The 13768-nt window shown below is 36.5% G+C and overlaps 1 protein-coding gene across 6 annotated transcripts in view; it reads right to left on the bottom strand.

Moving 5' to 3' along the window:
• The window catches only part of mark3a (MAP/microtubule affinity-regulating kinase 3a), a 35361-nt gene that overhangs the window by 9461 nt on the left and 12132 nt on the right, over positions 1-13768 (bottom strand). For all 6 annotated transcript variants that reach the window (XM_084391947.1, XM_084391949.1, XM_084391945.1 and 3 more), the window contains exons 4-14: positions 12886-12934; positions 11215-11280; positions 10987-11057; positions 7687-7743; positions 7175-7411; positions 6978-7097; positions 5727-5826; positions 1966-2078; positions 1733-1883; positions 954-1156; positions 433-536 (exon numbers count right to left, since the gene is read on the bottom strand). In XM_084391947.1, the coding sequence (XP_084248073.1) occupies positions 433-536; positions 954-1156; positions 1733-1883; positions 1966-2078; positions 5727-5826; positions 6978-7097; positions 7175-7411; positions 7687-7743; positions 10987-11057; positions 11215-11280; positions 12886-12934 (1271 nt within the window). The remainder of the gene's footprint in view (positions 1-432; positions 537-953; positions 1157-1732; positions 1884-1965; positions 2079-5726; positions 5827-6977; positions 7098-7174; positions 7412-7686; positions 7744-10986; positions 11058-11214; positions 11281-12885; positions 12935-13768) is intronic.

Raw genomic sequence — 13768 nt, 5'->3', positions numbered from 1 at the left:
ATGTTTTAAATGGTTCATTAATTTAAGGTACTAATGTATTCGATATAGTTCTGTGCAAAAGTTAAAATTAAGTTAGGTTAAACCTGCCAATGTATGCATTTTATTGGGTTTGCTGGTGATTTACACTGTATGCATGTTTATTTCTTCAAAGGTTTTTCACCTACATAGCTTAATGCTATAATAAATAAATGGATGGAAATAATTCACAAGGCCTAATCGTTGAGTGGAATCCAGTTTACATCTTCAAATAGTGAGAACCTGCCTTTTTCAAGTGTGGGAAAGCACACAGTTAGACGAGACACTTGACAGTGTTTCTCAGAAATCGCTTACTGCACCTTTAAGTGTCTGTGGATAAAAGTAGCAAATTGCATAAAAGTGTGTTAAATATTAGGTACTGTACATCACTCAGGACACAGTAGGGGCAGCCTGTACCTGTTCTCTTTCCCGTTAGGAATGACAGAAAGGCGGTCTGTGTTGTTTCTCTCACTGCACACGTATGTGTTTCTCCTTGACATGCCTCCCGATCCGGAGTTATTCTGTGTGACATCAAAAAAACGGAAGAGTAATGCTCTATTACATCATGGGAAATTTATGTACAATACTGCTCAAAAGTTTGGGATAAGATTTTTTGGTAACACTTTATTTTACAGTGTCCTTGTTACACATGATACATGTAGTTTCTATAAAAATTACTATAAACTATTCATAATTAAATGTAAATAACCCTAAACCAAATCTAATTATAACCCTATAGTAGGTACATGTAGTTAATTATTATTATTACTTAAATGTATAATTAAACTTTAACAAGGACACCTTAAAATAAAGTGTAACCGATTTAAAAAAAAATGTTTTTGAGACATTGCAAGGATGCCTGTGTTTGATTTGAAACTACAGTAAAAACAGTAATATTGTGAAATTCATAATGACAGAAAAAGCAAGGGTGAACTTACATTAGGTGTGATGGAGTTGCCTCTCTTCCGGTCAGGTATGTCTGTTTTGTTGGGGTTGTTGGCGTTACCCTGGAGCGGGCTGGGGGGGCTGTGAGTGGGGGCCTTGCGTGCTGTGACTCCACCTTCCTGTTTGACATCACTGTCGGCTGTGGCAGGAACAGTCCTCTTGGAGTTACTCAACGCCGAGTTAGCGACCACACCAACTGTGAATGAGAAAGACAGTAAATGAGAGAGAGAAACATTTGAGGGCTTTTCTCTGCAAATCCTCAAGCATACTGATTAAAGCACCTCTATTATGCTATTTTAAAGGTTCCTGATTTTGTTTTGGAGGTCTCCTGCAATAGATTTACATGCATCCAAGGTAAAAAAAACACGTAATATACATTGCAGCATCACCTCCTTTCTCACAATGTCTGAATAAAAGGATTCAGTCTCTCTAAACCCCTCCTTTACGAGAACTCTGACCAATCAGAGTCTACTCTGCGCTTTTTGGTCAGATGGCCCAGTCAGTTGCGATTGGCTTACAGCGTGTCAGAAACTAAATTTCCATTACCATATCTGTTATTCAGCCCTAGAGACTTCCTCAGCACTTGAAACAAAGTGATATGAACAGTAAGGATGGTGTCGGTTTTATCATATAAATTCGAGCCTTAGTCCTCATTCCTAAGAAATTCATGCAAAATGGATTTGCTTTCACAGCACAGAAAACAGCGTCTTAGGCCTGTGCTTATGCGTGCAATTTGGATCTGATGTTTGACAGAATGCAAAGAGAAAGTCACCTTGGTCACTATGGCGTCTGGATTTTCTGGATTCACTGGAGGAGACGCTTCTCTGGACCTTCAGGTGAGATGGTGATTGGCCGTTCATCTCACTGGTTGGCCTGGTCTTGGCCACGGAGAGATTACTATTGGAGCTGGAGTCACTGACCTCCTACACACAAAAACAGCAAGTCACACTTGCACTATGGTCCATAAACTCCGTTATAAGGAACCTCTCTTCATTAGCAGCTCACCTCATTGGTCTTCCTGCCCAGCAGTAAGTATATGGCTGTGACCTCGTCATAGTTCATTTTGGACAAAGACTCCTGGATCTTCTCTCTGGAGAAGCCCATGCCCACTATCACATCTGGAAAATGACACACACAAAAAATACAGACCCGTTTAATGTCACATTTACACTGCAAAGGTGGCATAGAAGTGTTTCTGAAATGTAATTTAGCCATCTTTACAAAAACGTGATTAATGCTGCTCAGAGGTGGCATGACTGCATTTACACAGCAAATATAACTGTACTAGGGGCTGAAGTGGGTCAGAGCAGACATCATTTAAACAAAATTGAGCATGCACAGAGCAGCCCCAACCCAGCTGTGTAAAGATGCCTTTAGAGTCTACTTTTAGTTTTAGAACTTTACACAATACAATTTTTAGTGTTTGCTAAGGCAAGCAAGTATGTTAAGCTAAGGTTTCCTAAGTATGAGCAATAATTATAGTAAGTTTAATAATATTAAGGTAAACCCCTAAGTATTTTTAAACCTGAGTACACCATTTGTGCTAAACATGAAAGAGGGGTGATATCTACCAAAGGAGACTCTAATTGAAGACTACCATATTCAACTCTTTGAGAGATTGAGGATAATTAAATATTTTAAATTTGAGCATAATCATATCACACATCACCCCCTCAGTTGTTATACACACTATAAACCAGTAGGTTGATATACAGAGATAAATCCAGTTTATTTGTAAGAATGTATGAGTCATCCGTTCCACCTACATGTGCTAACAATACACAGATCTGTCCAATAGCCAACCATTCACTGTTACTCAATAAAGAACAAGCTGTACCTCCTGTTTTAACTGAAATATATATTTATTAGGTAATAATAGGGGGCAATTAGTTTTTATTTAAATCTTTTTAAGAAATGCAGCAATGACACACTGAATTTGACCTAAAGTAACAGACATTTATAATGTTACACAAAATTGACATTTGGGGGGGATTATCACAGTTTCCACACAACTATTAAGCAGCACAACCATTTTTAACATTGCTAATATTTATAAATGTTTCTTGAGCAGCAAAACAGTATATTAAAATGATTCCTGAAGGATCATGTGACACTGAAGAATAAATGACGTTAAAATGTATTAATGAAAAGTTATTTTAAACTGTAATACTACTTCATATATTAATAATATATATTAATGTTTTCTTTTATTTGATCAAATAAATGATTTGGTGGGCATAAGCACAAATATAAATCTTACTGGCGCCAAACTTTTGAATGGTAGGTATCTGCAGGGTTTTAAAAAATAAAATGTAAGGCTTTTTAAGACCTTTTTTTAAGACTTCCCCAAATAAAATTAAGACCATATGGGAGGTGTAGGGCAATGTTTTTGGAAACATCCTAAACTGTAAAAAAAAAATATATATATATATAAAGTTATAAATTATTATAGTTATATTCCAATGGTTAACAACACTGCGTGTATGTTGCATAAACATATTTTATGTGTTGTTTCCATTTTTGGCTGTGGGGTGAATCTCTGACAGTAGGTGGCACTTATGGAACAGCAAAAGCATAACAGATACCCTGTTAAACCCTGTAATACAAAGCAGCTGCACTTATAAGAACGGAGAATTTCTCTGAAACAACGAGTTTTCCAGTGATATATACACAAGGATATATACACATTAAGACATATCATAAATGATATGAATCTTCTGTCTCCAAATTTAAGACCTCTTAAGATGATAATTAAGACTTAATGACCCACGGGCACTCTGGGTAGTGTATACTCATTTTTTTAAACATTTGAAGTAATAAAAAAAAACATTAACTAATGGACAATTAACAATTGGACAGTAGTATATTTATGAATGAACATTCAACCTAGATTCATAAATGCTGCAAAATTAATATTAAAAAAAGTGCTGCTCATCGTCATGATACGTAATGCATTAACTAATGCTAATTTTACACTCCTGTTCTGCATGTACATATGACAGCATCACTATATTAATTACAATAACTGAGGTATAACAAGAACTACCCTGAACCTTACCCTAGAACTAACCTAAACCCATATTGTCCATTTCATTACCCTATATTACACGGTGCTTTCTTGGGTAACATACTGTAAAAGTAAGTGCAACCACTAATATTAATAAACTGAATCTTATTGTTAGGTGTCAATTATTTAAGCAAAAAGGAAACCAAACATCTAAAATGCTATGACAGCTCAACGATAATGTATAAAAGACATTGAACAAGTTATAAATTGAACAGAGACAGATAATTAAACACGATTTTAACTTTAACAGAACACAACAAGAACTAAAAGAAATGGTCAGTTTCCAAAAGGGCATCCATATGTTGAGGCACTGGGTGTAGTGAATGTAGGGCCAGTCGGATGTTGTGTGATGGAGAGCTCTCTCTATTAATGCATGTTCCAGATTGAAACAAGATGGAAATATATATTTCATGAGCATGAATTAAGCCTCTTCCTCTCTCAAGATTTGACTTTTAATGGGCTCATGGGAATCCATACGCTGGTTGACTTAAGGGCTTTCTTTCAAAGAACCAAAGCTTCCCGTTTCACCTCCTCTCCACACACACACAAAAGGACCGCTGAGGGCTGCCAAGCTCCAGCATGCTCCTCTCAACGTGAGGCTTCACTCAAAATGGGGGCGGAAGGCTAGAAAAGACCAGTCACCATCTAATTCTGGCTTCCACATTCAAGTGTTCTTGTTCCTGCAGTTTCCTCAGTAAGCAACCAGGTGTGTGCTCATGTGTGTGGTTAGGCTGACAGGCGTATGTGCGGAACAGCAGATCGATTGCAGATAAGCGTGCAAGGGCTCTGGTGCACCGCACTGCCTCGTGCTCCTGCAAGCTAAACTCTAGTACTTGGAGTCATGTGATCATATCACATTGCTACATGAGGAGATCCTCGCTGTGATAGAGCGGGAGAGGGAGGAGTAGACATCAGAGACGTCGATAGATGAGGGAGCCAGCTGCTGGGTATTACGCAATACCCCACACTAACAAGTACGCTCCCTGCCCTCATATCACTGTCTCTGGATGTTTTCTCTCAAGTGTTGTGATAAGAGAGTGGATGTAAATATAAATGCTCTAAGGGCAGCTCAAAAGTTGACTACGCAAAATGCTTTCCGCTGCCTTTCTTGCATGCAAATCAACACTGAAATGGTAGTTTCAGCCTCAGACGTGACGGACCGTTGGCTGAACATCTCATGCATAAGGCAGACAAAAGTGGAAACACCTCAGGGTGTTCAAAGTCGTCATCTGATTGGTTGAATTCAACAGGATTTCCAGGAGATGTGTCTGCTGTGTTCTTTAACTGTCTGCCTTGAAACAAAGCAGTTGTGATGCCAAACCCCCTCATTGATGAAGAAAGCCGTTGTGTTTACAACTATGACAATGAGCGCTTCTCAGGATCAACTAAACGCTGAATTTTTAAAAAGTATGTGAAATTCATGGCGCCATTGTTGCAGTAAACTTGCACAACGTTCTTGAATTAATTATTTATTAGATGCATGCCGGTCTGTTGTCGTAGGGACATCGACTTTGCATTTTCACGACCCTAAATGTGACGTGGAACAAAACAAACTGTGATTGGTTGCTTTGCATGTCGGTCAGACATTGGGCGGCCCTTCACCAAAGAAAGCTACAATGGAGTCCAGACCTAGCTACTGGCTACACAAGACTATTGAAATGATGGCAAAAGAACTAATTACAGCGAGGTTTCCTCTTACCTATTCTCTTCTGGTCGGAAATGTCGGCTTCTGGCTCAAGGAAGGGTTTGAGCTCATCATCCTCAAAGCCAGCATTGATCCAGCGTTCCTTCATGATTTGCTGAAGGAGAAAGTTCAGAAACAATCATCTCCAGCTTGAGACTCACTGCAGTGACTGACAGTCACCATTACTAGGGCGGGCCGATAAAAATGTATAACTCGCTAATTTTCAAACCTTGGTATTCAGTATATCTAGATATGGGAAACACTTTACAATAAGGTTTCATTTGTTAACATTAGTTAACTAAATTAATTAACATGGACTTTGAATGAACAATACTTCTACAGCATTTATTTATCTTAGTTTATGTTAATTTCAACATTTACTAATACATTATTCACATCAAAAGTTGTATTTGTTACCATTAATGCACTGTGAAATAACATGAACAAACAATGAACAGTTGTATTTAACTAATGTAAACAAAGATACTGTACCAAATGTATTGTTCATTGTTATTTAATGTTAGTTAATACATTATCCTTATTGAGCCCTTTTTGTAAAGTGTTACCTGTCCTAGATATGAATATATTTGCTCTGAAATGCATTAAAAGTGTGATTTTTTACAGAGGAATGATCCTTGCGACCAAACCAGTTACGTTACAAATGTTTAAAATCATCAGAATAATATTTCTTTTAATTTACACTACTGTTCAAAAGTTTAGGGTTCGTAAGTTTTTTTTTTTTAAATTTCAAAAAAAAGTTTCAAATTATCTTTAGAAATTATTTATAATATCATTATAAATCTGTTTACTGTCACCTTTGATTAATTTAATGCATCCTCGTTTAATTTTTTATTCAGAGGAACAATCAGTTCAACCAAAACACAAAAGACATTGCAGCCAAATAGATTACAAATGTTTAAAACGATAAAGTAAAATACGATAAAAATGTAGTTTAAAAAAAGAAATAAAAATCAAACGAAGTTTCAATTTCAGCATTTCATATGCACCACTATAACAGTACACATTATTAACAAATAAATTCCCTAAGACATATTTTTGAGCAATTATACAAATTATTTAAAAGTTATGAATGCATGATGTTGCTTAAATATATTTTGAATAAATACATAGTGAATTGTCAATATATTACTCAGCCCTCTCTTCAGTACAAATCAGGCATTAATTATGAAAAATGTCTGACATGCTATTAAGGATAAAAAAGGAGGTACGGCCAACCAAAAAAAGGTGGAAAGGAAACACACTAACCTCTAACGTTCCTCTCTTGGCTGGGTTTAGAACCAAGAACCTCTTGAGAAGATTCTCACAATCAGTGGACATGTAAAAAGGGATCCTATATTTACCACGTAACACACGTTCACGCAGTTCCTGTGTAATAAACAGCAGTAAGTATACAGTGATGTACACATACACACATATAGACATTGATAAAGGGAGGTTAAAACCTTGAGATTCTGTCCATCGAAGGGCAGGGAGCCGCTGACCAGCGTGTAGAGTATGACCCCCAAACTCCACACATCTACCTCCGGCCCGTCATACTTCTTACCCTGAAAGAGCTCGGGGGCAGCGTAAGGGGGGCTGCCACAGAACGTGTCTAGCTTATTTCCCACCATGAACTCGTTACTGAAGCCGAAGTCAGCTATCTTAATGTTCATATCAGCGTCTAGCAGCAGGTTTTCAGCCTGGGGAAAAAAAACACAGGGGTAAGAAGAAGGGGGAAAAAAAAAGAGAGACTCCAAAAGGCATAAGAAAAGTGAAATTAGTTTTGAGAATCATTTTCTGAAGATGCTACTTGGTTTGATAATTCATCTTCCAATGAAATGTAATTTCTAATTATAGTTTAGGTGTCCGAATACAAATTGTAAGTTCTTACACCTATACACTTAATACAATCACATCATATTCCTTTTCTTATTGTTTATGCACAAAAACATGAGAACAAACAACAACTGCTTACCTTCAAGTCTCGGTGCACAATGTGTTTTTGGTGACAATACTGCACAGCTGACACAATCTGTACAAAACAATAAATAAATCAGATCATCTGTCTGGAGTTTGGAGGAAAAAAAAAATCATCATTGGAAAAAAATGATCAGGATTAGGGTCATCAAATAGTCTATTCAATCAATTGTATTGCCTTTAAATGGTATTTTATAACTTTATTAAAACATTATTTTTATTATGAGTTTCACGGTGTGCTTATTAAAGCAATAAGCCCCGCGAAGCCGTGATTCACAGTGAATTTAGAACAGCTATGGGGCGTTGTTAAAAAACCCTTAGCTATTCTAAATTCACTGTAAAACACGTCTTCAAGGGGCTCATTGTTTTTATAAAACGGTTACTCCATAAAAATATTCATTTTAATATTTATTTTATATTACAGCAACAAAAAAAATCTAACGTCATAACACATGTATTCCTCCGCCAAGCAATGTAGTTCCAAAGAGGTTGCCAAGCAACACATGCAGCAAAAAAAAAAAATCAAAATACAAATAATTATTCAGAAACGGCAGTTGCGCAGTAATACTAATGTAATGCGGTCACAGGTGTATGTTGTTTGTTGAGTAATTTACAACGGCTTTGAACGCGGCTCAACCAATCAGAATCAAGGACCGGAACTATCCATTTTATAAAACACGGTTTACAGTTTTTGTCCATCCACTTGCATTATATGGACTCACAGAGAAAATTTCTGCTTATGTTCCACAGCAGAAAGTCAGTCATAAACATCTGAGACGGCATGAGGATGAATTTCTTTTTCTTTTTTTATCCCTTTAAAGTAAGTGATTCGTCCGTATGATTTTCTGTCATGTGGGTCAATGAATGAGTGAATGACGAATGAGTGAATGATTCAACTATTACATGCATTTTATTTTCTTATACAGGGTTTCTGCAGGTTTCAGTAAGTCAAATTTAAGACCTTTTTAAGACATTTTAAGACCATAAAGATTGAAATTTAAGACCTACACGACGCATTATCCAAGTTAGATAGATAGTTACCTCGGGATCATTAGAGTATCTATCTATCTATCTTTCTATCTATCTAGGATTATCTGATGTGTGTGTGTGTGAGAGAGGGAGAGGTAGATTTTTTTTAATAGAAAATTTTACTTTTGCATATTATACTGTAAAAACACAATTATTGTTGATTTTAGTTGATCATAGTTGATCATAACTAGAGAGGAAATGATGAGATGATTAAAGTGACCAAAATTATCACGGTTATCACAGAATCCTGTTCAAAAAGTACTAATACAACAGAATGAAGTCAATTCAACAAGTTTTATGTCGAAAAACAGCAAATAACAAATTGATTAGCATCAATATGCACTTTTTGTTTACGTAAACATTAAAATACCATTAAAAATGATGGCCAGATTTTAAAAGAGTGTCTTGCAACATGTTATCTACTAACATGTACAAGTTCAAATAAAGTTTTGACAAAAAAGGTTTTATACAAAGATAAACCTCATATTTCAGCCTTTAAATAATTTTTTATAAAAATAATGAGTCAAAAAAGATTAATTACTGACATTTACACATTAGCTTATATTTATTAGTAGTGTTTGGGTGCACCCCCATTCTTCATGTTGACTGAGCTTTCAATGTTGTTATGGAAAGGGGTGATTGGTTGGTTCCTGTCACATGACCTGCGTTGCGTTTGCGGCATTCTGAAAAGTGTAGATTTTTTTCATCTCGTTGCGCCTGGTAAAAAAATTAGCGCGTCGCTTCAATTATGAGCGCGCTTGCCGCGCGCCTACATTTGAACAAACTTGACCGCGCAAAAGACACGATATGTGAACGGCCTCTGGCGAGCTAGCTCATATCAAGCCACGAGCTATTGGTAGCACGCGAGCGACGTGTTGGAGACCCCTGCTCTAGGGTTCTGCTTTGTAGGCTACAACTCGATACTTTTTTGCTACTTTGTAATAACTTTCTGCGGCCAGCGTTTCTGGAAATGAACGAGGGTAAACACTTTTTTAGACCTGACTAAATGAAATTTAAGACCTAGGATGAAAATCTGGCCGTTTTTAAGACTTTTTAAGGCCTTAAATTTAAAGTTCTGAATTTTAGACTTTTTAAGACCCCGCAGAAACCCTGTTATAAACTACAGTTCAAAAGTTTAGGGTGAGTAAGATTTTTTTTTAAATAAATTACTTTTATTCAGAAAGGGCATGTTAAATTGATCAAATGTGACACTGAAAAAGATACACTACAAAATATTTCTATTTCAAATTAAAGCAGTTTTTTTATATTCAACAAAAAAGCACAGTTTCCACAAAAATATTAAGCAGCACAACTGTTCTGAACATCGATGATAATAAATGTTTCTTGAGCAGAAAACCAGCATCTTAGAACGATTTCTAAAGGATCATGTGACACTGCAGGAATTTCAGCTTTTAAATCAAATGAATACATTAAATTTCAAAATGTATTTAAACAGAAGAGTCGTTTTTAATTGTAGTAATATTTCACAGTATTACTGTTTCTTTTTCAAATAATTAATGATTAATAATTATAATTTTTATTGAAAAATAAAACAGTTTTAATTAACCTTCTCTGTGCGCTAATAAACTTTGATTTGTGCTAATGAGCTTTTTTTAGGCCACTAGCGCCAATGATAACACCCCCCAAAAAATAAGTGCACAGCCTGCACCCTGACCTAACGTTTGCACTGGCAAAACCGTAACTACTTTAGCTATTGATCACTTAACATATAAAAAAAATATTGTGGAAACTTTGACGTTCGCATCCAATCAGACCGTAGTCTCGCATAGATATTTCTAAACAAATGTCAGGAAAAGAACATTGGTCCAGACCAGGCTTGTCATGGGTTGTCTACTCGGATTAATAGCTTTTTCCAAAATTCAATGGTTTGCATTGATTGACTCTTTATTTTTCACAGAATTGGCCATGCTCAACCATGCTGATAATGACTAACCGTTCTGTCCCCAAGTTAAAGTATTACGTAACACACTGAAAAGCAGTGCAGATAATACGGCACAGTTGAGCGTAATATTACTTTAACTATGATGTCAGTGTTCAGTCCCTCCACATTTTAGTGCAGTGACATTGAGTAACCTCACATTCTTCAACGTACTTGTGTCAAAGGGCACTTGTAAGATTTAATGTAATAACAGTCACGATATGCATGTGTCTAGTGGGCTGACGAGACTCATTTAAACTCACACCGAGTAGCAAACCGATCAGATGTGTTTGCCTAACATGCTGAAAGAAAACAGTAAGAGAACTGCACCTGTCTAAATTTAGCTCTGGCCTCTTTCTCTTTCATCCTCCCATGAGCCACCAGGTAGTCAAACACCTCACCTGCACGACACAGAGCAGAGAGGTCAAAGATAAGACCAAGAGTGGACAAGAACACAAAATTAAACTCTCTCTCTCTCTCACACACACACACACACACACACACACACACACACACACACACACACACACACACACACACACACACACACACACTTACCTCCGCTGGCATACTCCATCACAAGAAACAGTGTCTTCTCAGTCTCTATCACCTCAAACAGTTTGACTATAAAAGAAAGTTACGGAGAAGAGAGAATTTGATGAAAATGCACACATAGAAAAAGAAGGCAAAGGAAAAAGGGGTTTCTTTCAGGTCAAATCAGGCACAAATCTTGATATCTCTAAGACTTGTTTAGAAGATTGACAGATTCATCTGATCCCGAGCAAAAGTTAGAGGGGTGTTCACAAACAACTTGGTTATGTAGGCTATGTCCACACTAGTGTGTTTTCACATTATGGTGTTTTAAAATGTAGTTCTGTCTCCATTTTATCGTTTTTACACGGTCGTGGAGGCTGGTCTGTTATTGCGTCTTCAGGTAGTGTGTTCAGGAAGAATACGCAATGATCCAGAAGACCCAATCAGGGAATGAATGTGGGCAGCCACACCTTCGTTTTCAAAAGTCTCTGTTTTGGTCCGTCTACACCGAAACTCAACCCTGGTGTTTTCAAACTAAAATGGGGTCTGCAGCGCAAAACTCCGGAGTAGTGTGGACACCAGGCGTAACCGTAGCAAAAGTTATGCGTTTGAATAAAATGAAAATGCACTAGTGTAAATAAGGCCTCAGTCTTACAAAATCCAATTCTCAAAAAAAAGTTGTGTCTGTGTATTTGGCTGAAAAATATATTATATAAATTTTTACACACACAGACTATGTAAATTTTTTCATACAAGTCAACATCATCCCTGGTTTGGAATGAAATTCTGTGTTATTAAACAGTAGAAGGGACAAATATTTAATAACTACTGTTATTTTATATAAAGACAAAAAGAAAAAATTTACCAAATAAAACGTACCATGAAATTGACATGTTTTTGTACCATGCTAAGTTTGAGTACCATCTAAACAATGTTGATACTGTTAACTAAAACTATTAAATCTCTTTCATTAATGTCTATAAATATTAAATGAATATTCTTTTCAAATGTTGCCTTGGCAAAAGTTTTAAAACTAAAATGACTAAAATGAAAACTGAAATTAAAAAAAAGCTAAAAATATATAAAAACTAATAGAAATGACAACCACATAACAAAATGAATAAAACTTAAACACTGAAAATATAAACAAAATAATAAAAAATACAGTATATTAATAATACTAAACTACTGTGATGTAAAGAAAGGCATATGAATATGGCAATCACTCGGTCTACATCAAACTACTGTGATATTATCAACTGTTCTTGTCGCTGTTCCATAATAACACCACAATCGTTTTTGTAAGAGCGGTTTTACTGCCTCGCTCTCATGAGCTATATTTTCCTATCTCTTTGGAAGTCATTTCTTATTTATAAATACTCCTCTGCACATTTAAAAGAAGGTTCCACTTCATCCCATTTTGTTTAACGTGTGTCGGTCGTGAAGCACCACGAAGCTCTCTCATGCTGTACCACCGACAGTGTGTCTAAATATAGGCTAGTGAAACATAAAGCCCCTCTCTGTGTGAAGACATGACGACGTGTCTGGCTCTGCTAAACATTATGCTGTTTGCAAACAGGAACTAACAACAAATGTGGAAGAATCAATTAAACTAAATGAGAGGAACAGTATCTAAGCCTCTACTTATGAAGGTGGTGGGGGTGTGTGTGTGGGTGCGCAAATAAACAGACTTACCAATATTTGGGTGGTTTAAATTCTTCATGATTGTGACTTCTCTGGAAAGCTGTTGAAGAGAAGAACAATTAAAATCAACATGTCACATTGTATTGTCAAACAAAAGCTTTGTGCCATCTTTCAGCATTAACATGGAACAGGAAGCTAAATACAGCTGGACTGTGTCATTGTCATAGTGAACAGAGTGCTTGCTTTTCAGTGGAAACTAGCGTTAAGTGCTATTCATTATTGATCCCTAAAAAAAAAAAAAAAGGCTGAATCCTCCCCTCTCAATGGAATGGAAGTGTCATGCATCTTTAATAGCGCTATAGTAGGCAGACTGTGTTCCTGAGCTGTTAGCATGTTCTGCTTTCCACGTCCTGATCTCACAAGTGTAGCTGTAGCTTCTGAGAGGGTGCGAGAGACGCAGTGCGATTTCTGGACCACAGGGAAACACTTTCGGTACAGCATAAACCCAATCCAATTCTCACTACACTACAGTTATACCATTAATGGGCCACTGCAGAACTCATACACAATAAAAACGTTCATTTAGATACAAACTCAGCAAGAGATTTCCTCCCTCAGATACTGGCTTGACTGGGATTTCTTCTAAGGCAAGAATCCACTGGTGAATACAGTAAATATTAACGAATAGATACCACCATAATTCCCCAGTTGAGTACATTAAAGGGCACCTATTATGCAAAATTCACTTTTACATGATGTTTGAACATAAATGTGTAAATCCACCCTTTACTCTTTTTACATTCCCCTTAAATTATAAACAGTGTGTCAAAATAAGCCATTCACTTTTCCTATTCATTGTGTTTTTTGTCACAATGTAACAAGCCCCACCCACGACTGGTGATGGAATCTGTCCTGTTAGCTTGGATCCTCCCCT

The sequence above is a fragment of the Rutilus rutilus genome (assembly GCF_951802725.1).
Source record: "Rutilus rutilus genome assembly, chromosome: 20".
NCBI classification, from domain to species: domain Eukaryota; kingdom Metazoa; phylum Chordata; class Actinopteri; order Cypriniformes; family Leuciscidae; genus Rutilus; species Rutilus rutilus.
The sequence above is the reverse complement of the archived record's forward strand: the minus strand, read 5'-3'. Positions and strand labels throughout refer to the sequence as shown.